This window comes from Vipera berus (genome assembly GCF_964194415.1).
Source record: "Vipera berus genome assembly, chromosome: 5".
NCBI classification, from domain to species: domain Eukaryota; kingdom Metazoa; phylum Chordata; class Lepidosauria; order Squamata; family Viperidae; genus Vipera; species Vipera berus.
Window position 1 is genome coordinate 93,859,414 of NC_138207.1, and position 25,961 is coordinate 93,885,374.

Below are 25,961 nucleotides of genomic sequence, written 5' to 3' on the forward strand. Positions count from 1 at the left end.
ACTCAGTGAAGGGAGTTCACACTAGTGGCAGGCACTTGCACTTATGTGTAAAGCTCCATTCGCATGACTAAAGCTTTGCACATGAGCGCCCTCCGCTTGTGCAAGTAGAGCTTCGTGCACGAGTGCAAGTGCCCTCCACTTAAGCACCCTCCGCTTGCATGAGTGGAGCTTTGCACACAAGCCCAAGGATCCATTGCTTGCACAAGTGGATCTCCCCCATGCACACTTGCCTATCACTCCTGCAGCCGGTTTGAAACAGTCCGCGACCCCGTAATGGGCCATGGCCTGGGGTTTGGGGATTGGGGATCCCTGCTTTAAATGTAAGCATCTTAAAATCATTTCTATAATGGCTCCTTGTGCTTTATCTTATCCATTGTCCATACATAATATTGTCAGAAAGTGACAAAGTATAAAATTATTCAAACTTTGGTAGTGTGATCAGTTTCTGAAATGAAAGAGTTTTAGGTCCACCACAATCCAAGAACTGCAAGTATTTGTCTCTTTCCAGGGCTAAGTATAAGCAATAATGTAGCCTAAGTGATCTATATTAATAAAGAACTGTCTTCATTCTCTTCCCTCCAGAGCCTCTGCTTCTCAACAGTTCATGGCAGGCACAGCACCTCCTTCTGTGGCTCACCCTCCTTCTTTCCAGCAATATGGACTGCCTCCAACTAGCAGCCAGGAGCTGACCAATCAGATGGCAGAAATGCAGATAGGCAGGGGATCATCCTGTATTCCATCCCCAGCTGGACTGAGCTATGGTGAGAAATGTAACATTGGCATGTTGTGGGTGGTCTGGTTTGGGAGTTTGTTCAGGAAAAAATATCCTCCTAAACATACACATACTCAGTGGCTTTTCATATTGTAAATACTATGAAGAGACAGGTATCCTGCAATATTATAATTGAACAGCTAAGGAGTGATTGGCATTGGGGAGATGTCCACCAAGAGATGCCGAGACTATAGTTTGGAAAATCAAATCAACATCCCAGAAGGCCATCACCAACCATGTTCCTATGGTTGCCAAGAAAATGACATGGGCAAGGCTTGAATTCACCCAGATTTGATCTTGATTGGAACTACACATTGCTGGTTTTCTAGATTAGAATAAAATTACATTTTTAAAACCATTAAAGGCACCTTCAGTCTTAAATGGAAGAAGACATTTCTGCTAATATACTATGATGTATCTGTGGAGCAAACCTGAGCATTTTATGTCCATATGTGGCCGTTTGACTATCCCTATCTGGCCCAGGGGAGCAGCAACAGACCTCCATAATGGTCCCAGTTTCTCATGTGGCCCCTTGGGAAAATTAATTGCTCGCCCCACTATAGAGTTTAAAATCCCATCCATTGGTTTTGTTTGAAACTCATCAGTTTTGTACTTGTGGAATAAAAGCCTGTGTAGTGTGTATCAGTACAGTGCAGGACAACATGCATAGTTACAACCTAATAAAAAATACAGGGGATAGGTTCAACAGCAGTGCTGAAAGAAGCATAAAAAGGGTGATTAAAAAGTATTCTGCCTGATGCTGAGAAAAGGAAAGAAATATTACTCTCATGGTCAAAATCAGACTTTATGATACTTCCCTTCCATGGATTATGAGTAACAGGATAGTTATGACATATGTTATGATATATGTTCAGAGTACCATGTTGAGAAAGATGGATTTAAATTATGGTATCAAAATTTGTGGCTATATTTGTGGTTGGGTCCCGTGAAAGCAATATAATAAAAGCAACATTCACTACTCCTCCCCCCCCCCCCAATGTCCTAGTGTTCGTTTGAATTCCAGCCAGTCCACAGGTGGCATAGTGTTTTGGTAACTGGGTTCTTTGGCACGTCTCTCTTGCTTTCCTTTTGGCTCCAAGCACACAAACCTTCTCTTAGATAAGGGTGAGACACTTCATCCTTTGGGGGAAGGGCATCATTGCAGGACAGTGCAAAGCAATCCCAAAAGCTCCCCCCTCCCAACAGAATGACAGGTCACAAAGAAGGTTTACAAATTCAACAATAGGCATAGAGAAAGAATACATTTTTAGGGACCTGACAGTTTCAGGGTAGGTAATCCATTGATAGATAGATAGATAGTGTGTGTGTGTGTGTAAAGAATATGTGTTGAATCCATAATAAATATATTGTACTTCAAAATTATGCGTTAGCAAACAGTGGAATTAAATTTCAGTGTCAAAACTTTGTTATTGCTTTATATTATTTCACAGAAGTCACTTAAGGTTTGAAGGTTGATCAGCTTGTTTAGAGAACATAAAATAATGAAACTAGGGGCATATAATTTTCTTGCATATGGTATAGGAAGCCCCCCCTTCATTATATATAATTAAATCAAATTCTTAATTAATCTGTTTTGCTTTTGTGCAACACTTGCTTGGCATTGGCAAAAATTCCTGAGTTATTTTACTTCCTGGAAAATATGAACTTAGTATCCTTTATTGTCTATTTCGACGATCCCCAACCTATAGCCCGTGGCCTGGGACCAGGTCACGGGCTGTTGGCCAGCAGGCCATGGAAACAGCTGGCCAGTGCACGCAAGCATGGGCGCCCATTTCCCCCACCCACTCTAGCACCCACGACCTCGTTTGCACATGCGCACAGGCGCGAACATGGATGCTAGTGCAGGGCGGGTGTCCTCAGCCCGTTTGCACATGCGTTGCTAGCCTGGGTGGTTTGCACGCCCATTTGCACAGGTGTGAATGTGTTGCTAGCCGCCGTGGGGGGGATGCACGGCCATTTGCATATGTGCACAGCACCAGTGCATGCGCAAACAGGGCTGCTAGTGCCGCGCCAGTGTGTATGGTATGTGTGCACACATGAATTTTGAAGCTGCTCTCCTTCCCTCCGGTCCTCGAGCCTGGAAAGGTTGGGAGACCTCTGGCCTATTTGAATAGATCTGGACTTTAATGTATTGGCACTATAGCCATCCTTGATTTTTACTCCAGTTCAAGTTTAGGAGATGTTCCCTAGTGCAAACACTTCTTTTATATTAAAGCTTGGGTAATTGAGGTAATCAGTAGGGATTCATATGTACTATATTATCTTTGTTATCAAATGAAAATACATCTATGTATATAGATGTATGTATATAATGATGAAGGGACACAGTGGCTCAGTGGGATAGGACGCTGAGTTTGTCGATCAGAAGATTGGCAGTTTGGCGGGTCGAATCTTGAGTGCCGTGTAACAGAGTGCCTGTTACTCGTCCCAGCTTCTGCCAACCTAGCAGTCTGAAAGCACGTACAAATGCAAGTAGAAAAATAGGGACCATTCCGGTGGGAAGCTAACAGCGTTCCATGCGCCTTTGGCGTCTAGTCATGCCAGCCACATGACCACGGAGACGTCCTCAGACAAGCGCTGGCTCTTCGGCTTTGAAACGGAGATGAGCACCGGCCCCTAGAGTTGGAAACGACTAGTACGCATGTGTGGGGGAACCTTTACCTTTACGTTTTATGTAATGAAAGTAACTCTAGCATTGGAAATCAGTCACGTTATTTGTTAAGGAACTTCACAAAATTCAGTCATCAATATATGTTAACCAAGATTACCAAGAAAATGGAAATAGTTATTAAATTTTGTTTGATGTATCTCCTCCTCAGGTCCTCCAACATCAGTTATACCTGCCTCAGGAAGTTTTATTGCCCCTGGATCTGGACAATATATGTCACATTCAGGCCAAGGTCTACCACCTCCTAATGTATCTCATGGATTGCCTCCTACCACCTTGTCTCAGGGTCTTCCCATAGCACAGCCACCTATATCGGCTCCGTCAGCCCTGCATACTTCCTCTCAACCCCCCCTGTTTGCTCCCCCACCTTCATCTGCTGGGGTTGGAGTATCCAGCTATCCTCCTGCTACGGGGATTTCAAGGCCTCCCACCATGCAGGGTGCATTGTTGCCTGGACAACCAATTACTGGGCAGCTTACTTCCCAACCAAATCATGTGACCTCACCACCACCTCAGCCACTTATGCCAGGACCACTTCCTAGGCCACCAGTAACAGGACTCCAGGGACCACCACCTGTCCAACCAGGATACGCACTGCAGCAAAATGGTATGTTGTAAAAAATGACCTGTGCATTGGTCCCTACTTTACATCTAAGGAAAGATCAGTGGGCTGTATCCAAATACTAGTGAGACATGTGGATGGGTGAGCTTCTCCCTATACTTTCTCCTGCAGCATTTGATTGAGAGGCTCCTCCTAACCCTCTGAATTGGATGTAACTGATGGATGGGGTGGTGTTTGTTAGAATCTTAGTATTTGATTTGAGTTGTATGATAGATACTGGTGTCTGGTGATATTTTCCTCTAAGCTGCTGAATAATAATGTCATACCATAAAATATCCATTTATTATTATCTAAATCTAAAAATTCCCAGTGTAGTATTTCTACTGTGGTACATGTAGCCCTTTTCTCTAGATCTTTCAGTAGCATTTTTTCATATAACTTTTTTCCTCTGCCAATTTTGAAAACTATAAAAAAATGGTGTTTTGATCACTAATATTTTTCCTACATTAAGATGTGGTACATGTTTCCATATATAAATTAATTTGCTTCCGAGCATAATGAACAGTGAATTAGTGGTTATTTTCACAGCTGCTAATTGCTGCCCCTTGCAATATTTTTTTAACAATTGAGAACTGTACTTTAAAACAAAAGTTCAAATCTTATGTGTATTAAATGTAATTAATCCCGGATGTGAAACTTCTAAAACAGCAACATAATATCTTTCAACAAAAAGCACAGCGGGATGAATCCCAAGAAAGGGAGTGTTATTTGTCATCTCATTAAAATTGATAGGTTAAATTTAATGCTATTTGCTTGCTGAAATATGAGAAGCTCTGATAATATATAATGATAAATATGAAAAAGTTCAGAAAATTTGGATGGAAGCAAATTTATTTATTAATTTATTAATTTTATTTGTATACCGCCCTTCTCTCTTCTAATTCAGAACTTTTTCAGTATTTTCTGCTACTTTTATTGTTTAAAATACGTGGGAGATTCTGTATGCCCGCTTTTCTGACCCAGTCTGAAATTCCAATTTTACAAAGCTTTTCTGTGGAAATATTATCAAGCTGTATTATGGTAATTAACATATTGGATGGATTTTTAAATTTCAGAGATGATCCTGAAAAGCATTGTTCAATTAGGGTTTATTTTAGAATTCTAAGTAAAATTGTTCAAATTGAAACTTTGAGTGGTATAATCAGTTTAGTCAAAGCAATTGAGAGGTTACTATTCTGGACTGTTTAAATTCTGTTATGCATTCAAATAAAGGTATATCTGCATCTTTTTTTCCCCCAGGTTCTTTTGGGCAAAATAGGGGAAGTCAACCAGTGTATGGTGCAACTTTCCCCGGACCAGCAAATTATGGAAGTCAGCCTGCAGCACCACCTCTGCCCAAACGACTTGACCCAGACTCTATTCCTAGCCCAGTAAGTGAGCCAGATCACTTTTAGAATTTAACATCCTTTTGTAGAAAGTGATGTGGAAGGGAGAACAAGACTCTTGGGTTTCTCTGCATTTGCTTAATTCATAGTCATTTCCTACAGCCAAAGGGCATTTTTGCACATTACTTTTTGTATCCCTCTTGGCATCCTAACTGCTTCCAGAGTTGTGCTTCTAAAGAAATACTATATTGATTAGATTATCACAAATTAGCCTACAGTATTTCCTGTGATCATACTAGAGCTGAAAAAGGGTTACAGGAACTAGTATGAACACGTGTTTAATCCATGTTTGTTTACATGAATAATCTTGGTAGCTTAGACTGATTCTTTGAATATGTGGAAAGCATTTTTGAAATAGGGGCCAGTAATCAGACTAGACATGTGATTGGCTGTTTCACAGTTACTAAAGTGAGGCATACTGACATTTATCTGCTTTTTACTGGGGCCCTGGCTAGCATACAGCATGTTGTAAACCTACAGTGCTGTGGACTGGATTCTAAGAATCTGTGACCAGATTCAGAGGGCCCAAGTCTTTCATATTACTATAAGCTTATCTCTCCAGAACAGTGAATGTTATGATGCTATTCTGGGTTTTGTTAATATCCAGCGGTAGTTGCAGTGGCTCTCCCCAGAGTACCTGAAAATGCCTTTTCGGTTGCAGTGCCAACTTAGCTGGTGAAAAGAAGTACAGCCTTCTACATTTTAAAGCCGAGGTTTACCAACAAGAAAGTGGTTAGCAGCTCTGCTTCCTTTTCTGCTTTTCCTTTAAAGGACTTGAGCATACCTCAATCTGTAATTCTCCTGAAAACACTAAGCATGAGAATTGCCAACTCCCTCTAATGTACTTTCACGGAAGAGCAAGACATGGAGATAAAATGTGAAAACATAACCAAGTATTATTCCCCTTCTTTGCATGAAGACTGTCCTGACGAATACATTTAACAGTGGTAGAAGTAAAGACAGACAGGATAACACTGCTTGGTACTTTTTATTTTACTACTCTCTCTCTTTTCCCTTTTTTGTGGCAATTTTACTTCTTTTTTTTCTTTTAAACAAACAAAAAAGCAACTCAATGAGCTGCCACCTCAGCAGAAACCCAGGCACAGAATAGATCCTGATGCAATTCCTAGCCCAGTAAGTGCGTTGTCTCTCTGTCTGCTCTTGTCTGCATGTCAGTGGCTGCCTATGTGTGTCTGCAAAATAATTCCCCTTATTAACCACCCTGGTGCTAGTGCATCACTTTTCCTTTTCCTCTGTTTCTGCTCACATTTCGATAAACAGAATAAAACACCACACGTGTTGAAATCATTTGTACATCAAAAATGAAGGGGCAATAGAAGCTTGGCATTTAAAACTGCAAAAGATAAGCAGATTATATATTCTCCTTCCAACTCTAGGCTTGTGTAAGCAAATAACCCCTGGAGAAATCATTACTTATTTAGCATATGCTTAGGATGAATATTTAGGAATAAATTGGACATGTAATGTATTAAATACCTGCTGTAGCATGAATTTAACAGCTACCTTTTTAATTAATTCATTTTAATTAAGCAGCAGGTCAGTTCATATTATTGTTTTCATAAACACAAAGAATGTCACTTACCTATTGCTCCTATATTGTTTTGTCTTGGGAATGGGCTGAATTTGGTCACAACACATAAAACAGATTGGTGATGTTACCAACTTCGCTTAATTTTTTACAGCTGGAACAAAAAAAACCCTGCTCTTGGTGTGGTCACTTCAACTTTCTGCACAGTCTCTTTATAAATATGTTTCAGATTAAGATTCACATAGTCATTTTCACCATAAGAGATATTGTTCAAAATAATTGAAATCTATAGGGAAAGGAGATTGAATCATTCCAGTTAAAAAGGTGAATACCATGCTAATATTTAAAAGCAGTTGAATTGGATCATAAATTAAAAGGTTCCATTTCAATTGTTTTGGATAACATTATAAGTAATAGATTTATAATCCCAAGTACTGGAAAGTAATTAAGTAGAATGTTGCATCACAAGTTTAACTTATCTTGCTCTTCGCTGAATGATTAGGGGTAGAAGCAGTATCAGGTAGTACCAACTAATTATCAGTGCTCTTCTTAACCTAGAATAAAATTTTGGAATAGCTTTAGTGGAGCCGAATTTCAAGGTGAAGGAATAGTATTGGTGAAGCAGGATACCTAATAACCAAAAAGGTCATTGTTTTGAAAAATCTGGCATAAGATTTTTCAGAAACACTTTTCAGAAGTATGCAACAAAAACATGGATTCTTTTTCAGGGATTGGATTGCTGCATCTAAAATACATAGAATGTATCTAGGCCTGTAGCAGGGAAGGAAGCAGATGGAAGAAAAGTAGGATACAAATTAATTTTGAGCTTGTCTTTTCCCTGACAACTAGTTTCTCTAGAGTCTAGATGATTATTTTAGTTTCAAGGATCATTTCTTCTTCTGGTTTAGGGTAGCCTAAGCATATCTCAGTGAGAGCTGATTTCTTTTCACATTTTTTTACATAATCCCTTTTTGCTGATTATCATCCAACGTGAAACTCCTAAAGCAGTATTTTAAATACACAGAGAGAGTGAGAGTGAGAGAGAAAACACATGATAAACAAAAATGCTATTGTAATGCTCCAGCATAAAATTCTCAGCTGTAACTTGACTGTCCAGTTGCAAAAACAAAAATGTGTAAACAAATGACTTAATAAACTTTATAGACAGCATATCTTGAAGTCGACATTGCAAAATATATAATTTATTAGCTACACCACTAATTTTGGACCATTGATTTCAAGCCGAGCAAAACAAGTAGAAGGGTAAAATGGATATCCTCCTTTAGGGATTAAAATGTATTAAGTTATATTATCACAACTTTTGCTAAAATTTTTGTAGTGCTAATTTGTTGCTTCCCATTATAGATTCAGGTTATTGAAGATGACAGGAATAACCGTGCTTCAGAGCCATTCATCACAGGAGTGCGTGGGCAAGTCCCACCTCTTGTTACTACAGATTTCTTGGTGAAAGATCAAGGTAAAATAGCATCCATGTAAAATAGCATCCACGAAGGCAAGGATAACTAACATCAAAAAAGAAAACTTGTATAGCTGTTTAGCATAAACACTTGGATTATATTAGTTACGTTATACAGTGAAGAACTACAGTTTTTCTTTTCAGAATTTCATTATCCATATTGTGCTCTTCAGCCATGAGGTTTGCCTAAATTTCTGAATACTGTTATATAAAATAATATACATAGCCACAAAAGAATAGGGAGGTCAGATCTTAAGCCTTGAATTAATGATAAGCATTAAAACGCTAAGGGCTACGTTGGTCCAGATAGATAGATAGATAGATAGATAGATAGATAGATAGATAGATAGATAGATAGATAGATAGATAGATGATAGATAGATATTTATTTTATTACATTTATATACCGCCCTTTCCCGGAGGACTCAGGGCGGTTTACAGGGTAATTAAAAACCAAAAATACAAAAGTTAAAAACCAAGTTTAAAAAAGATTAAATTTATCCCTGTATAAATAAAACCCCAATTAAAATAAATTAATCCTCAGCCTGGGCCAGAGAGCTCGAAGAGCCAGGTCTTCAGGCCCCGGCGGAATGAACGGAGGTCGGGGGCAGTCCTCAGCTCCACTGGCAGCTGGTTCCAAAGGGCAGGCACCCCCACTGAGAAGGCCCTATCCCTGGGTGTTACCCGCCGGCAATCTCTTACCGGTGGCACCCTGAGAAGACCCTCCCTGTGGGAGCGCACTGGACGAAGGGAACTTGATGCCGGCAGCAGGTGTTCCCTCAGATACCCCAGACCCAAGCCATGTAGGGCTTTATAGGTCATGACCAGCACCTTGAATTTCACCCGGAGGGCAACCGGAAGCCAATGCAGCTCGCGGAGTAGAGGTGTTACATGGGAGTATCGGGAGACCCCCATCACAACTCACGCGGCCGCATTCTACACCAGTTGAAGCCTCCGAGTGGTCCTCAAGGGCAGCCCCATGTAGAGAGCGTTGCAGTAGTCCAAACGGGAGGTCATGAGCGCATGAGTAACTGTGCGTAGGGCATCTCGGTCCAGATAGGGTCGCAACTGGCGCACCAGGCGAACCTGGGCAAAAGCCCCCCTGGTCATGGCTCCTATATGGTCTTCAAAATTGAGTCGTGAATCCAGGAGGACGCCCAAGTTGCGAGCCCTATCAACGGGGGGTAACACCTCACCCCCCATCGTTAGAGATGGAATAGTCTGGTTGACCCGAGATGCCGATATGCACAGCCACTCAGTCTTGGCGGGATTGAGACGAAGCCTGTTTCTCCCCATCCAGACCTGGACCGCCTCCAGGCATCACGGCGAGGGCATCGCTGGGTTGGTTCGGGGTGGAAAGAAAAAGTTGGGTATCATCAGCGTACTGATGATACCCCACCCCGAAACCACGAATGATCTCACCCAGCAGCTTCATATGGATGTTGAACAGGAGGGGCGAGAGAACCGACCCCTGAGGAACTCCACAAATGAGAGGCCTCCGGGCAGATCTCTACCCTCCCGTCAACACCGACTGCGAGCGGCCCAGGAGATAGGAGGAGAACCACCGTAAAACGGTGCCTCCCACTCCCAATCCCCTGAGACGCCGCAGCAGGATACCATGGTCGATGGTATCGAAAGCCGCTGAGAGATCTAATAGGACCAGGACAGAGGAGCAACCCCTGTCCCTAGCCCTCCAGAGATCATTCACCAGCGCGACCAATGCCGTCTCCGTGCTGTATCCGGGTCTGAAACCCGATTGGTACGGGTCCAGATAATCAGTTTCCTCCAGGAACAGAGGAAGCTGATGCGCCACCACACTCTCAACAACCTTCGCCAAAAAGCGAAGGTTGGAGACTGGACGATAGTTATTTAAAACAGAGACTGAAACAAAAAAAGCTGTTTCAGAATAAAAGGGGCTTATCTTGCTAAGTCTTGCCTTGTTCAGTGCAAAGGGGTTTTTCCTCATGAGTGAGCTGTTGAGCAGTATTCACAGAGGCTGAGACAGAACAGCTGAATATCCTGTCAGCCAAAATGTGTCAACTGACAGGAACTAGAAGATGGCCTTTCTCTGCTGTAGCCCTGCATGATAGAATATTCTCCTCTCGGAGATTATAATGGACCCAACGTTTGTGGCCTTTCACAAAGTTCTAAAATAGAGTTGTGTACCCAGGCCTAGGGCTCGGAATGGGTTAAGGGTCTCATTACCTGACTTATTATTGGTTAGCCATCATGGCTGCAAGATTATTTAGATGAGAGACAACCATGACATTTCTGGTCGGCAGGCTAGATTGGGAAGTAAAAGAAAATGTCCAGGAGGAAAGCAATAGCAAATTAATTCTGTATTAGAAAGCAATATGAACATGTCCATCTAATTACCAACTGATAGATTTCACAAATGAAGGTAAATATATGTGTTCCAAGATAATGCTGCAGGATTCAACTTTTTGAAGGAGATCATGTTTGTGTTATTTATATTATTTAGTTGCTTTTTTAATTGTTTAGTATACTGTCTTGCATGTGATTGTTCCACTTCAAAAATAGCAAGACAGTGGAATACACACACGCGCGCACACACACACACACACATACGTTAGAAAGACAAGAATTGAGCACCAGGATAGAAAAATAAAAAACTGTTTAATATGCAAAACACTTAGCTTTCATCGGCCAAACTGCCGACTTTGTCAGAGCAAGAATAGGAGATCTGGAAGTTTGCCTATATACTCCCAGATCTCCTATTCTTGCTCTGACGACATCAGCAGTTTGGACGATGAAAGCTAAGTGTTTTGCATATTAAACAGTTTTTTATTTTTCTATCCTGGTGCTTGATTCTTGCCTTTTTAACATGCATGCACCCAGGATTCGCATTTTTAATCTTATTAAGAAGATGATAGATAGATAGATAGATAGATAGATAGATAGATAGATAGATAGATAGATAGATAGATAGATAGATAGATAGATAGATAGATGATAGATAGATAGATAGATATGTATGTGTATGTGTATGTATATGTATATGTATATATGTATATATGTGTATATATATGCATGCATGTATATGTATGTATGTATACATGTGTGTGTGTGTATATATATATATGTGTGTGTGTATCGAAGAATATATAGGTAAAGTTTTGATTTCTTCTTTTAAAGGTAATACAAGTCCCCGCTACATAAGATGTACTTCTTATAATATTCCCTGCACTTCAGATATGGCTAAACAATCTCAGGTTCCTCTTGCTGCAGTCATAAAACCGTTGGCTGCACTTCCCACGGAAGAGGTAAGATTGATAGTCTGAATCATCAGATAAAAGAGCAGCTTTATTACAAGATAATGGACCCCGGGCAAAGAAAACCTTCCCTTGAGTTTTTTTATTTGCTCCGTCCCAAGAGTTAACTTTGATGCTTTGCTCTACAGACAGAAGGAATTACATACTGTGGACATGAATACTAGAGCAAGATGCAGAAAAAACACTCTTTGATATCATGTATTGGAAAAGAAAGGGGAAATGTAAATAGTGCCAATATCCCATGGTTTTTTCTTTCCAGGCCCCTCCTTACCTGGTGGACCACGGGGAATCAGGTCCCATTCGGTGCAATAGGTGCAAGGCGTACATGTGCCCCTTTATGCAGTTCATTGAGGGAGGAAGACGATTCCAGTGCTGCTTCTGCAGCTGTGTTACGGAGGGTAAGAGCTTCCTATCAAAAGGGCCCTCGTAGCGGGTGAGGACAGTCTGCTGTCAAGCAGAAATTCCATCGGGGGGGGGGGAATCATCGTGGGAAAACTCAAGAACAGATTTATATTTAAATGATGACAACTATAGATCATCCTTTGTGCTAAATTTTGGGCAGTTGCCTACAATTGGCTTATTGAGGAATTTGCCTTTATTGAAATGAAACATACAATATGCAGAAAATCGTATTTTTAAAAATGCATATTCAGGTTTCTCTGTCAAAAAAATGAGAAAATGATTGCATTAAGCCTTTCCACTATTAACAGTTGGGCAAAAATTGTAATGCAAGAACAATAAATCCAAAATAAAAGGCATTATGTTTGTGCTTTTTGTTGGAAGATAATGCCATCTGGAAATTAAATTTTTATGGCATAGAAAAATTACTATTCATTACTGATTGGCTGCAGGGTCTGTCAACGTGCCTTAGAATGTAGGTAGCCAACTTACTCAGAAATATAAAAAATGATCTGTAGCCATGATCTATGAATTGTAGCCATGATCTGTGAAAACAAAACATCCAAAAACCATAGGTGGGTGATATCTTTACAAGGACCAACAAGTAGCTCAAAGAATTTTCCAGGTTTTCTGTAATGATGTCACAAAAAAGTACGGATAGGGAAGGTGTTGATACAGAAATAAAGCAGAGCCAGATGTTTCAGCTATAAAGGCAGTCTCAAGGGAGAGAAGGCAGATTCAGTACATTGTAAAATGGTATTGCTGCCAACTTACATGAAGCATTTATAAAGAGAGAAAATTGTTGTTCCCCTTGCTCCGAATGCTGAAGAGCCATCTTCACAGTTGAAACTCTCAGATTCCTGGCCTAACTGGGAGAAGAAATAAAATTTGCAGAAATTTTCACTCGTTTCTTTTTCCCCCCAGTGCCATCTCATTACTTCCAGCATTTGGACCACACAGGCAGGCGAGTGGATTACTATGACAGACCTGAATTATCCCTAGGCTCCTATGAATACCTAGCTACTGTTGACTACTGCAAGGTATCTCTTCTTGCATTTATTATTTATTTTATTTACAGTGAGACCAGTAGGCTAAATAACAAATTTTTGAAGAAAGTCAACATTCAGTGCTTTACTTTTAAGTTTGTGTCAGAGCACAAACAAGCAGGCAGGAATTATATAGATTTTTCTAAGGAATTGGTATTGTCAGGATTAGGGCCAAGGAACAAAACCTTAGAAAATGATAGAATGTTTAGCCATGGATTAAGGTTAGTTCGCTGGTTAAGGTGAACTCTGAACAATATAAGAATCTTCTTGTTGAACTTTGTAGATTGATTAAGCTATCGCTTACTAATGAAACTCTTCCTTTATTTCGGGATTGTGTCCAACATTCCTTTTATATTTTCTCAACTTTGCCACCACTTCTCAATAGTCTTTACAGTCTGCATTCAAGTTAAATGGGCAAAGAGACGATCCATCCTTAACATTCATTACAATATAAGTAATTGTCTTTAAGGATTTAGAAGGCCACAGATCCCTTCAGAGAGGCTGATTTTAATCAAATTATCGTAAACCTCAGGTTCCAGATACAAGAGAACTAGCTACCACATACCAAGAAACACAAAAGATTGCTCTAATGAATTTGGATTAGCCTTTATATTGGGGAGATGTACTTCTGTAACATTAGATCTGCAGAATCTAGAGGCCCACACTTTAAATAAAAATTAAGGGCTGCCAGGATTGCTAAGCACATTGGTTTGTGCTTAAATTGTAAGCCGCCCTGAGTCTTCGGAGAAGGGCGGGATATAAATGGGATATAAATAAAATAAATAAAATGCAGTGTTTCACCACTTTGATAATTCTAAGATGCGTGGACTTCAACTCCCAGAATTACCCTGACCTCTATATTGGGGAATTCTGACAGTTGGTCCACAGTATGTTAAAGTTGCCCAAGTTGATAAACACTGATACAATGCTAATCATACTGGAAAACTGTAAGAATTGTATTTGTATTTTTTTAAGTCTAGGCAGAAACATTGTTAAAGCTTGCTTCTTTCAAGACATAGATGATGGGAAAACGACTCAGTAATGTGTGATGAATAATTGTGCTCGTGTTCCTTTCTTGCAGAATAACAAGTATCCCAACCCTCCTGCTTTTATTTTCATGATTGATGTGTCATACAATGCAGTGCGGAGTGGCTTGGTCAGACTGATATGTGAAGAACTGAAGACCCTCCTGGATTACCTCCCCAGGTACCTGCTCACATAAGACAGTGGTCACGAGAGATCCTTTGAAATTAGATTAATGCTAAAACAAATTTTTTATAATAAATGTTGATTATAATCAACCGATTTCAGTGCTGCTTATGGAATTACCTCAGTAAAACAGTTCAATCAGTCTTTCAATCAAGTAATTGTAAAATGAAAGGACTTCCCAGCTGCATTCTCAAACTTGGAATTTGGTCAGTAGATATTAGGATACAATCTTCTGTTGATGCTGCTGTACTTCTGCTTTTCAGTTTGATTTTGCAAGCCCATTTTTTTACTATAACACCTTTTTTTAACAGAGAAGGAACTATGGACGAATCAGCCATCCGTGTGGGTTTTGTCACCTACAACAAAGTTCTACACTTCTATAATGTCAAGAGCTCCCTGGCACAGCCGCAAATGATGGTTGTTTCAGACATAGCAGATATGTTTGTACCTTTGCTTGATGGCTTTCTTGTGAAAGTGAATGAGTCTCGTGCAGTTTTTACCAGGTAAGCAAAACTCAGCCTATACCATGAGCATTAACAGAGTGATGCAGTTAGTCTCCGACCTCCATTAGAACCAGAATTTCCATTGCTAAGTCAGTTGCTAAGTGAATTGTACTCATTTTTACTATATTTTTGCCATGATTTCTAAGCAAATCACTGCATTAACAGTGACCATGCAGTCTTTTGAGCAAATTCAGCTTCCCTGATTGACTTTGCTTACCTGATGCTGGCTGGGAAGGTTGCAGATGGTGATCATATGACCCCAGGACAGTGCAACTACATGTGTAAGGACCTGCCTCAACTACATCTCCCAAGAAAGCAGAACTCTTGAAACAGCCATTGTCTCAAAAGGATTTTTTATTGAGAGTTAGTGATGGCAAGAGAGCAAAGCAAGGTCTGAGGGAGGGCATCTCGCACAGAGTAGAACAAAGCAGATAACAATAGGCAGAAGCAAAAGAGAGAGAAAAGGAAGGATTAAAGGCAAATACATTTGAGGGGCTCTGACATTCGCACCCCCCCCCCAATAAAAAGACAAATCCACCTGAAAAACAAAACAGAAAGGAGAGAAAAACCTCAAAAAGAAACACATTAATCAAGTTTGTCTGGATAGGGGACCTAACATGTTACTGATAAACCCACTCATTCTGTGCAGCAAGCAGGTCTTTCCAGGCCACTAAATACTGTGTGAATCTGTGATGTTTGCCAGAATCTAAAATATCCTTGATTTCAGAGTGTTGCTCGCCCTCAATCATAATAGGCTGAGGTCTTAATTTGGAGGTGACCTCAGGACTAAATAAGCTACAATGGAAAAGTGGGTGGATTTGTCTCAGGCTCTTAGGAAGTTCCAGCTTCACCGTAACAGGATTGATAATGCGTTTAATAGGAAATGGACCAGTAAATTTCAGTCCCAGCTTCTTTGATGGCTGCAATGACTGTAGGAATCTAGTGGAGAGATAAACTTTTCTCCAACATGGAAAGGTTTAAGTTCCATTCTTTTCTTGTCAGCTATAAGCTTCCCTAGCCTCATCCAGGGCTTTGATAGCTACTGGCCAGATGTTCTGCAGTTGGTGAACCCACTCTTTTAGTGAAGGAATGGCAGGGTCGGTGGCAAGCAATTTACGCATAGGAAGGACACTGGCCATTAGCCACTTGGAAAGGAGTGAACTCAGTGCTGGAGTGTACTGCATTGTTGTAAGCCACTTCAGCAGATCAGTCCAATTGTCCTGCAGATACTTAATAAAACAACTGAATGCCATGGTTATTAAATGAATCCATTTTTGTCAATAAGCATTTTTTTTGCCAGAAACCAGAGGTAAACACTGGAAACTGGCAAAAAAAATATCACAGATCCTGGTCATGTGGCCGTCGGGCACTGCAAACAGCTGTAAAGGTGAGCTGGTTGTCAAGTACCCAAAATGTGATCACATGACCATAGGGGTGCAGCCATTGTAAGTTTGGAAATGGGTCATAAGTAGCTCTAGGGAGGTCCGTCATCACTTCAAAAGAACTGAAGGACTATCTGGATCACATATAAGTGGAAATATCAAACATTGCTTTGTGGTTTTCAACTGGTGAGATTGATTATTTTGTTATAGGTAATTTGAATTAATTTCTGGTCCTTGAAACCACTTTGCATACAATATACAATATTGTTCCTGAACAAATATCTGGATTGAGGAAGTTAGCATTCAAATATGTTTGCTGAGTTGATTCTCCCAATCAAATCAAATCAATCAATCAATCTTTATTACAGTCACAGATCTGCACAAAAAATTAAACATTAAAACAAAATAAATAAAAACTGGATAGAACTGAACAAATCAGAGCATAGTAATATATTACCATTGATGGTGAAATCATCAGTGAGTGATCGAGGTTTGCCTTATTTATAGACAGTGTAACAAAACTTAGCTATGTTCAGAGAAACTGAATCATGCTTATCTGACAATAGTAGCTGTACATAAAAGAGGTGTAGAACTTCCAAGGTACTTAATCATGTAAAGCGTTATGAGTTTGTGACTCCCTATAGAGGGGGCAGGGTTGACACTCCCAGTTCTTCCACCCACAACAAAGAATGGGCTTTCTTCAAGAAGGTGCTGTCATCTTCTCGTCAGGATTAAGAATCACACTCATTCTGAGCTTTGCATAGGTTTTATTTTTATTCTGTTTTTGCTAGAAATACGACCATTTTGTTGTTGTTCTCATTTGCTGCACTAGTGCCTTCTGATTTGTTAAATCAGTTGCTTTCATTTTGCATAAATAAAATGGGCCGTTTCACTCGTTATTACAGTAAACCAAAAAACAGTATCTAACTTAGAAAAAGTGGCAACTCTATTAACTTGAAGTTGGAGAAAATTGAGAGAAATAAACATGAGTTTATTCTTAAAATTAAAGGCATCAAGCAAAAGTACAGTAATCTCTGAATTGGAAGAGGAGAGAAGCTTTAGTTTAAGAGAGCAATTGTGGAAAAGTGCTGCTGCTTTTGATCAGTTCCTGCATATACAGCCTGAATTTGTGTAATTATTTCCATGCTTGTTTCCCAGCCTGCTTTATAGACCAAAAGTGCAAATTTAAATACTGAAGCATAGGCTTTCTACCCTTCAGTTTAGATCAAAATTAGGCAGATACAAAAATATCATAAACTTGATCTACTCCAGAAATGGGGCAGTGTGGTGGATCACAGTTAAGACGCTGGCTTGTTGACTGGAAAGCTGGCAGCCTAGTTTGAGACCCAAGCTTCACATGATGATAAATAGGTACCACTTTGGTAGGAAGGTAACAGCACTCCGTGACGCCATGCTGGCCACATGACCTCAGAAATGCCTTTGATAGTGCTGGCTCAATAGCCTTGAAACGGAGATGAGCGCTGTCTCCTATAGTCAACAATGGCTAGTGGACTATTTACTATTTACCTTTCTCCAGAAATAGGTCTTTTCCCCCCCCCTCAAAAGTTCTAATTGGCTTGAAAGCATTGATCCTCATTGATAAGAAATAACTTGTTGAGGTTTCTATAACCTTTGACTTTGATTTTCATCATTTTGCAGCCTATTGGATCAGATCCCAGATATGTTTGCTGATACAAGAGAAACAGAAACAGTGTTTGCTCCAGTGATTCAGGCTGGCATGGAAGCTCTAAAGGTTAGTTTTTATGCTCCTCAGCACCTTAATTTAACTTGATTTTTTTCTCAGTCCCCCCCCCCCTTTTTGAATATTCTGTAAACATCTCAAGACAGCAGCAGTCTATATCAAGTGCTGAATCCAATTTATTTATTATGGGGTAACTGAACCATATAGAATGTTATATAGGTAACATTTATCAGGCAGAATAATCTAATGTGAATGCAGAGGATTTTGAGTAATATAGATAAGTTAAGCACTTCAAATGTTGATATTTGGATTTTTAAAATTATTTTTTTTGCAGCACATTGGGAATAAGATCGGTATGTTAAGTGGCGGTTGTAAAAGATGGATCACTTGAAAAGATGAGCTACGTTTACTTTTCATTGAAGAGTCTTTTACATATTAATATAAATGGTGGCACGGAGAAGGGGTCTATGAGGCTCTTAAGGACAAAAGAGTCTCAAATGGTCATTTCAAGGATCCTTCCATGTTTGTTTACAGGCTGCAGACTGTGCTGGCAAGCTTTTCATATTTCACACATCACTGCCTATAGCAGAGGCTCCAGGGAAGCTGAAGAATAGAGACGACAAGAAACTGATGAATACTGATAAAGAAAAGGTAAAGGATCATATTCCAACAGAAGTAGGCTAAGGCAGGAAGTCTGATTATGATTTCTTATGTCTCCTTAATTGCTTTGTGCCTTCCCTGCCCCCCAACTCTTCCCACTGCTATGATCTGTCCATCATCCCAACCTGAATCAGGTTCGTTTGTTTATTATCACATTTAGAAATCACTCATTTCCCTCACAGGGGATTTGGGTGGTGTACAAACAAAATAAAAAAACACCATAAAATCTTGAATATAAAAAAATTAAAATACAGGCAAGGATAGTTAAAATTGGATATTGGATAATTAAAAGGAGAGGGAGGGCCTTCCGATTGCTAACCAGCCCCAGGGCTGCATGCTCCTGTGTGAGCCCAAGCGAGATGGCAGAGCCAGGTCTTCAAATATTTTTGAAAGGCTGGGAGAGTGGGGGGCCTCTTCACTTCAGAGTTGAGGGGATGGGAGAATGTTCCAAAAGGAACCAATAAAGAAGGTTCTCTTCCTGGAAATCTTCACTGATTAAAGCCCCCCTCCCACCATAACATAAAGGGGGGAAAAATTGCTCCTTCTCTGAATGAAATTCCTGAAACAGGAAAAGCTTAGTACTCAGTCTCCTGCTTTCTACCCTGGTGCCTTAACCACTAGACGAAACTGCCTCTCATAGACAGGAAATTGTATACTACCTAATTGGTTTTACTTTTTATTTTTGCTCGCATATTTAGGACAAAGGAGATATAGAGATAATTCTAAACTGGGATTTTTGGCATTGTTCAAGAATTATCCTGTTTTCTGCCTTCTCTGCTTATTCGTTTTCTCTGCTTTAGACTCTGTTTCAGCCTCAGACAAATTTCTACAACAACCTAGCCAAGGACTGTGTGGCCCAAGGGTGCTGTGTGGACCTTTTCCTTTTCCCAAATCAGTATTTGGATGTAGCTACCTTGGGGGTTGTTCCATATCAGACTGGTGGCTCCATTTATAAATACACATATTTTCAGGTATGGTTTGTCTTGGCTTTAACATCTGTTCATTTATATAGCTGCCATTATAGTCTCAAAGGAGAGAGAACAAGTAATAAAACTATTTCAGGAGCCAGTTTTACTAGTACTAGCTCAGGTTAGTTCAGTAGGAGTCAATATACACTTTAAAAAGTAAACAACAGTGAAGTTGATTTTCACATCATAATTTTGAATTCAGATGGATTTCTGTTGATTTAGATGGCTTAGGCACCTTGCATGAAAAAATAAAAGTTCTGGACTTGTAGACTATGGTATATACTGCAGATTATTCTTTTTTAAAGCAGCAACAATGTGTTCTCTGAATTTCTAAGTGATTTAGAGTTTAGATCCTGCATAAACTGGAGGTACGAGGCAATGGTCTTATTTGGAATGCTGTTCAGCCTCTGTTAGAAATCACCTGTGTGTCCACCATGTGAAGCATGTTGACTGTGTATTTTAGGTGGAAACAGATCAGGAACGCTTCTTGAATGATTTACGTAGAGATGTTCAAAAAGAAGTTGGATTTGATGCTGTGATGAGAGTACGTACTAGCACAGGTGAGCACATATCTATATATCTATAACCTATATCTAATCAGTAAACGTCAGCCCTTTGAAGTGATCCAGAGAAGAAACACCAATTATGAATACTAACATCCTTATTGTAAGGTTACAATAACAGAATTTTTCAAGTCTGCAAGTATCTCTCACCTCCTTTATTTTTTGCTGTTCTGGAAAATAGGGAGGGTCCCTTCTGAGATGCTTTCTCTTCCCCCTTCATACCTCCTTCAGACTCAGATTTCATTTTTCAAGCCATTGTCTAGGCTCTGTCTTTTCTCCTGTCTCCCAAGGTCATTCCCACATACCATTACAGTGAATGAGAATACCTAAGGTGTAGCTGCAGACTTTGTGTACTTACCCTGCAGTGGTCCTGCCTCTCATCTTTGCTTACTCACTGGACTGACTTAGATCGATAAGACAAGATAAGATAAAAGATTGGATAACCTTTATTGTCACTTTTCTGTGTACACAATGGCACACATAAAATGCAATTCCAATGCCTGCTCTCAGAAGTGTGTGTGTGTGTGTGTGTGTGTGTGTACACATACATACACATAGAGTTAACACAGTTGATACTATATGGTACAAAGCTATTACAGAATGTAGTTGTGCTTCAGACACCTCAAAGCCGCCTCCTAGAAGGTAACAGATAACCAGTCATGCAGAGGATGTGTAGCATCCCTGACAATACCCTGATCAGGCAGCTCTTATATACCATGTCCTGGATAGAAGGAAGTGAATTTCCAATAATCTTTTCCACCATCCTCACCACTCTGCACAGCCTTCCTGTATAAAACAGTAATACTTCCAAACCAAACAGTGATACAACACGACAGGATGCTTTCAATTGTCCCTCTATAGAAAATGGTAAAGACAGGGGAAGGACTATGTGCTCTTCTCATATGATGCAGAAAATGCAGGCACTGCGATGCCCACTTCACCTGCATCTTACTGTTGAGTGACCAAGCTAACTTGCTCGTGAGCTGCACACCCAGAAACTTGATACTACCTCCACAGTTAAGTTATTAATACACAGAGGTATATGGTTGTGCCTGCCTTTTCTGAAATTGACAATGATCTCTTATTTTTCCTGCATTCAGAACCAAGTTCTTATTATATCAGTCCACCAAACCTTCAACCTCCTTCCTGTAAGCACCTTCATTGTTATCCTGTATAAGGCCCTCTATGTTGTATCATCTGCATACTTCACAATATGGTTGGTAGCAAACGTAGCATAACAGCCATAGGTAAACAGGATGAACAACAGTGGTCTTAGGACACAGCCCTGAGGAGAACCTGTGCTCAAGAAAGTGGTGTTAGAAATATTAGTCCCAACTTGCATATACTGGGGCCTACCAGTAAGAAAATCAAGAATCCAGATGCACAAGGGGTATTAAAACCTAATAGGTCCAGTATGTGTCTGCTAAATGCTGAGGAATGATCATATTAAATGCCAAACTAAAATCAACAAACAGCATTCGCACATGAGTATTTCTTTTCTCCAAGTCTGCCAAGCTCAGTTGGAGGAAATAACATTCTCTGTGGAGTGATTACCCAGTAAGCAAACTGAAGTGAGTGAAATAGTAGAGGGAGGCTTGATAAAATAAAATCCTTTATCAATCTTTCAAAGCATTTCATAATGATGGATGTAAGTGCAACCTAAAGATAATCGTTAAGATCCGTAATCCTAAACTTTTTAGGCACTGACAAAATAATTGTAGTCCTAAAACAGGAAGGACCATGTCAGGACCCACTTCAACTCCTCATCTTAAGCAAGCAGAACTCTTGGAAACAATTTCTTCCAATAGCAGATATAATAGACAGGATCTGAGATTTCCCGCACAGCGCAGTAGATTTTAGTATCCCCAAACAAGACCCCACCCCACAGATTGACTGCCCAATGTGGGATGGCCAATCCCCAAGTGTTAAGTCTGTTGTGGGAAACGGGGAGATAACATCGGCCTGTCTCCAGCTCACACAGCGAGGGTCCGAGGCTTCTTCACACCTTCCTCTGAGAGCGTAGACATAAACCAGGCACCGAGGTTACATTCCTTATTCCCTCCTTTGTTCTAACTGACAGTTTAAAAGATAGAGTTCAGAGAGAGAGAGAACGCAGGAAACAAGTTGTTACATTTCAGCTAGCCAGTGAAGGATAGAGACCCAATAAACAAAGTAAAGGATTACATTGTAGCAGAGGTTACATTCCTTATTCCTCCTTTGTTCTAACTGACAGAACTTTAAAAGATAGAGTTCAGACAGAGAGAGAGAATGCAGGAAACAAGTTGTTACATTTCAGCTAGCCGGTGGAGGATAGAGACCCAATAAACAAAGTAAAGTATTACATTGGAGCAAATAGAGGAAGTGAAAGTAATAGCCCTGCAGGCACATCCCCCCTCCCCCTTGGGAGTATGGCAGAACCCAGGGGAAGGTGGGATTTGATTTTAGATCAGAGAGGATAGATAGAAATGAAATGAAATGAAATAGGAATGGGTTCTGACAGACCACTTGCCTGCTGCAATGAAAGATTGAAAATATCTGTAAGAACATGTCCTCCTGACAAAGGTAACATCAAAGCTAAGCACTTGCTCATCAGTGCTTAGGGGCGCAGCTTTCCTTGCAGGGGGGCTATTTGATGCCTCGAATCTTCCAAAAAAAATGTGTTGAGCAAGAATTACTGATTTCTCCACCACCCTAAGCCCAAGGTTGACTTCAGTGTGATATATGAACCCAGTCTTTAAAAGATTTCATCTTGAATAATTTTTGTTATTGTTTTTCTCTAGGTATTCGAGCAACAGACTTCTTTGGAGCTTTCTGTATGAGCAATACAACAGATGTGGAATTAGCAGGTTTAGACTGTGACAAAACAATCACTGTGGAATTTAAACACGATGACAAGTTAAGAGAAGAGAGTGGAGCCTTACTCCAGGTAATTCCTGTCTAAAGGATGCTGTTGAATATGCAGACTGGTTTTGGGGGAGGATATCTTTTTTTCTGTAGTCGAATGGCAACCAATTTTCTTTAGGACAAAATGCATACTTTTTCTTGGTGGACAGGTGTGAGGGCTAAAAATGATCCATTCAGTGGGTAAGTTTAAGATCTTAGGCTCTCTTTTTCCTGGTTCTATGCACACACACACACACACACACACACACACACACACACACAAACATACACACACAGACACCAAATAATTTAAACATATTTGAAGTATATCATCAGTACCCATTGAAATCACTGGTATGATCTTGGGCCGCCCAAGAACATAGGAAAAGAATTCCTCCCATCTGATGTAAGTTTTGCTTAAGAGATGGAGAGTTCAATCCAGGAGTATCTAATGTTTGTTCATAAAAGCAGTACTAGAAAGTAATGGGAAACTAGGAGTTGACTGTAATCCTTGATGTTCAAATTTTAATAGCTCTGTTTATAAATCTCTCTCTCACGTAGTGTGCTGTATTATATACCAGTTGTGCAGGACAGAGGCGCCTGCGCATTCACAATCTCTCCCTGAACTGCTGCACACAGCTGGCTGACCTTTATAGGAACTGTGAGACAGACACACTGATCAACTTTTTGGCTAAACTTGGTAAGGACAATCTTGTCATTGTTTCAGGGAGAGGGAAATCTTGGTCTTTTGAGAGCACAAAAAGCTTTTAATGACAGGTTGCAAGAAAAAAAATCTTCCTGGATTCTCCCAGTGCTGCAGACGGAGTTGGAAATAAATCATTGATTTCAAGAGATAAGAGCACACTGGCAGTGAAACTCAGTGTGAATACAATTGGTTGCCTTCATTATTTTATTTATTTATTTATTATGATATTTATTTGATGGCTATTTCATATCCAGTGACTGTTCATATTTTCCTTTAACAGATGAATAGCTTAGCTAAATGTTTTTCTAATCAGGGACTTTTTTCCCCCCTGAAGCATATCGTGGAGTACTGAACAATCCAGTCAAGACCGTGAGAGATACGTTGATCAGTCAGTGTGCCCAGATCTTAGCATGCTATCGGAAGAACTGTGCTAGCCCTTCTTCTGCTGGACAGGTAACTCCTGAAATGCGATGTGATGATGGATACTAATCCTGAATCAGGGCACTGAGAGTGGTCGTAAGTCACGTCAATTCTTAGGCAGTTCATCACATGATTGCACCTAGTTTTATAATCTTTTTTGTGAAAATTATTAACTGAATCACCATGGTCATTAAGCAAAGGTCCATCATTACGAAAACATGGCAGTTTTTAAGCAAATCTACAGTGGGTTTTACTTTGCCAGAAACCAAAAATAAATGGCCAGTTTTGGGCAAAAAAAAGGTAAAAAATCATGATCAAGTGACCATAGGACACAGCAAACAGCCGTAAATTATGCGGACAAGTTGCTGAGCACCCAAAATGCAAGCATGTTATCATGGGGGAGGGAGGTTAGCCATTGAAACTTCAAATCCAGGTCATAAGTAACCTTGGGGAGATCTGTCAGAATTTCAAACAGACACTAAGTTGTCAGCTGAGGACTACCTGAGTACATTATTTAATCAACAAAAGTCCATTCTGGTTTCTCTTGCAATGGTACACACAAACACTTTGGACAGTATTCATATCATATTGCATTTGATTGTTATATCCCATTTTTCCTACAGAAGCTGAAGATAGGATAAACAGTATTCCCTTCCCCACTTTTTCATCTAACCCTAACTATATAGGGAAGACAGCAGCAGAGCCAGGGGGAGGAGTTAAATGGAAGGATTAGCTTAGAGTCCCTAGCAACTACAAGAAGACAAAGTCCAACCACCCTGGAATGCGTTAAACCTTATCTAGCTTACTTTGGTGCTGAGTCTGAGAAAATTCCTGTGTATATTAGGAAAAAGCAGTAATTTGGAACTTCTACATGTGGATCTGGTTTTTTTTGCCTGGCACTCTAACACTGGTGGTGGGTTGGGCTGAAGTAGAATGATTGGCCCCAGGTGAAGGTCTTTTCAGAGCCAGTCTTATACCTTAATCCTTAACACCACACAGATTCTCAGTTATGGAAATAATTTGAAAAACTGTTCATACATTGATGGGCTTTAATAAAACATGATTTGCAGCCACTACCTGTTTCTTTTGCACAGCCCACTCACCATTAAATTGCAGAAAACAACAATTCTGAAATACCCAAGGCATACATTTCCACAGCTGTATCTCCCCAATTACCAAAGATGGAAATGCAAGGGATATTGTCATAGTAGTTGAAAGTGCTTGTTGGAATATTAAGTATTGTATGGTTCACGGGAGAGGTTTCCAAGCTGAGCCATGCTGGCTCAGGAATTCTGGGAGTTCAAGTCCACGAGTCATAAAAGAGCCACCTGTATCTAAATACAGACTTATGAGATGGCTGCAGTCTTTGATAAATTGCAAGGCTAGAATTGAATTGAATATTAGCTATAGTGTGGGTTTTTTTCATTGAAGCCAAAATGAGTGGCATGGATGAATTTGTACAAAACCAAAAGTAATATACTGTCCTTTTCCTTCCCCATGAATTATTTTTGTTTAATTTCTTGTCACTTTTAGCTGATTCTTCCTGAATGCATGAAACTTCTCCCTGTATATTTGAACTGTGTTTTGAAAAGTGATGTGCTCCAGCCCGGGTCTGAGGTCACCACTGATGATCGGTCCTACATCCGCCAGCTAATCAGTGCTATGGATGTTGCAGAAACGCACGTTTTCTTTTATCCCAGACTGATACCACTGGTGAGTGCTTCTAAATATGA

At 40.1% G+C, this 25,961-nt stretch overlaps 1 protein-coding gene across 5 annotated transcripts in view; it reads left to right on the top strand.

Annotated features, from left to right (window-relative positions):
- The window catches only part of SEC24C (SEC24 homolog C, COPII coat complex component), a 62,153-nt gene that overhangs the window by 29,650 nt on the left and 6,542 nt on the right, over positions 1–25,961 (top strand). For 4 of the 5 annotated variants that reach the window (XM_081328684.1, XM_081328687.1, XM_081328683.1 and 1 more), the window contains 18 exons: positions 583–761; positions 3,613–4,068; positions 5,323–5,453; positions 6,534–6,602; positions 8,383–8,494; positions 11,651–11,778; positions 12,047–12,185; positions 13,111–13,226; positions 14,314–14,438; positions 14,753–14,944; positions 17,986–18,079; positions 18,563–18,679; positions 19,489–19,659; positions 20,120–20,216; positions 23,000–23,145; positions 23,664–23,802; positions 24,143–24,261; positions 25,762–25,941. In XM_081328684.1, the coding sequence (XP_081184810.1) occupies positions 583–761; positions 3,613–4,068; positions 5,323–5,453; positions 6,534–6,602; positions 8,383–8,494; positions 11,651–11,778; positions 12,047–12,185; positions 13,111–13,226; positions 14,314–14,438; positions 14,753–14,944; positions 17,986–18,079; positions 18,563–18,679; positions 19,489–19,659; positions 20,120–20,216; positions 23,000–23,145; positions 23,664–23,802; positions 24,143–24,261; positions 25,762–25,941 (2,710 nt within the window). The remainder of the gene's footprint in view (positions 1–582; positions 762–3,612; positions 4,069–5,322; positions 5,454–6,533; positions 6,603–8,382; positions 8,495–11,650; positions 11,779–12,046; positions 12,186–13,110; positions 13,227–14,313; positions 14,439–14,752; positions 14,945–17,985; positions 18,080–18,562; positions 18,680–19,488; positions 19,660–20,119; positions 20,217–22,999; positions 23,146–23,663; positions 23,803–24,142; positions 24,262–25,761; positions 25,942–25,961) is intronic. The other variant, XM_081328685.1, reaches the window with a different exon arrangement.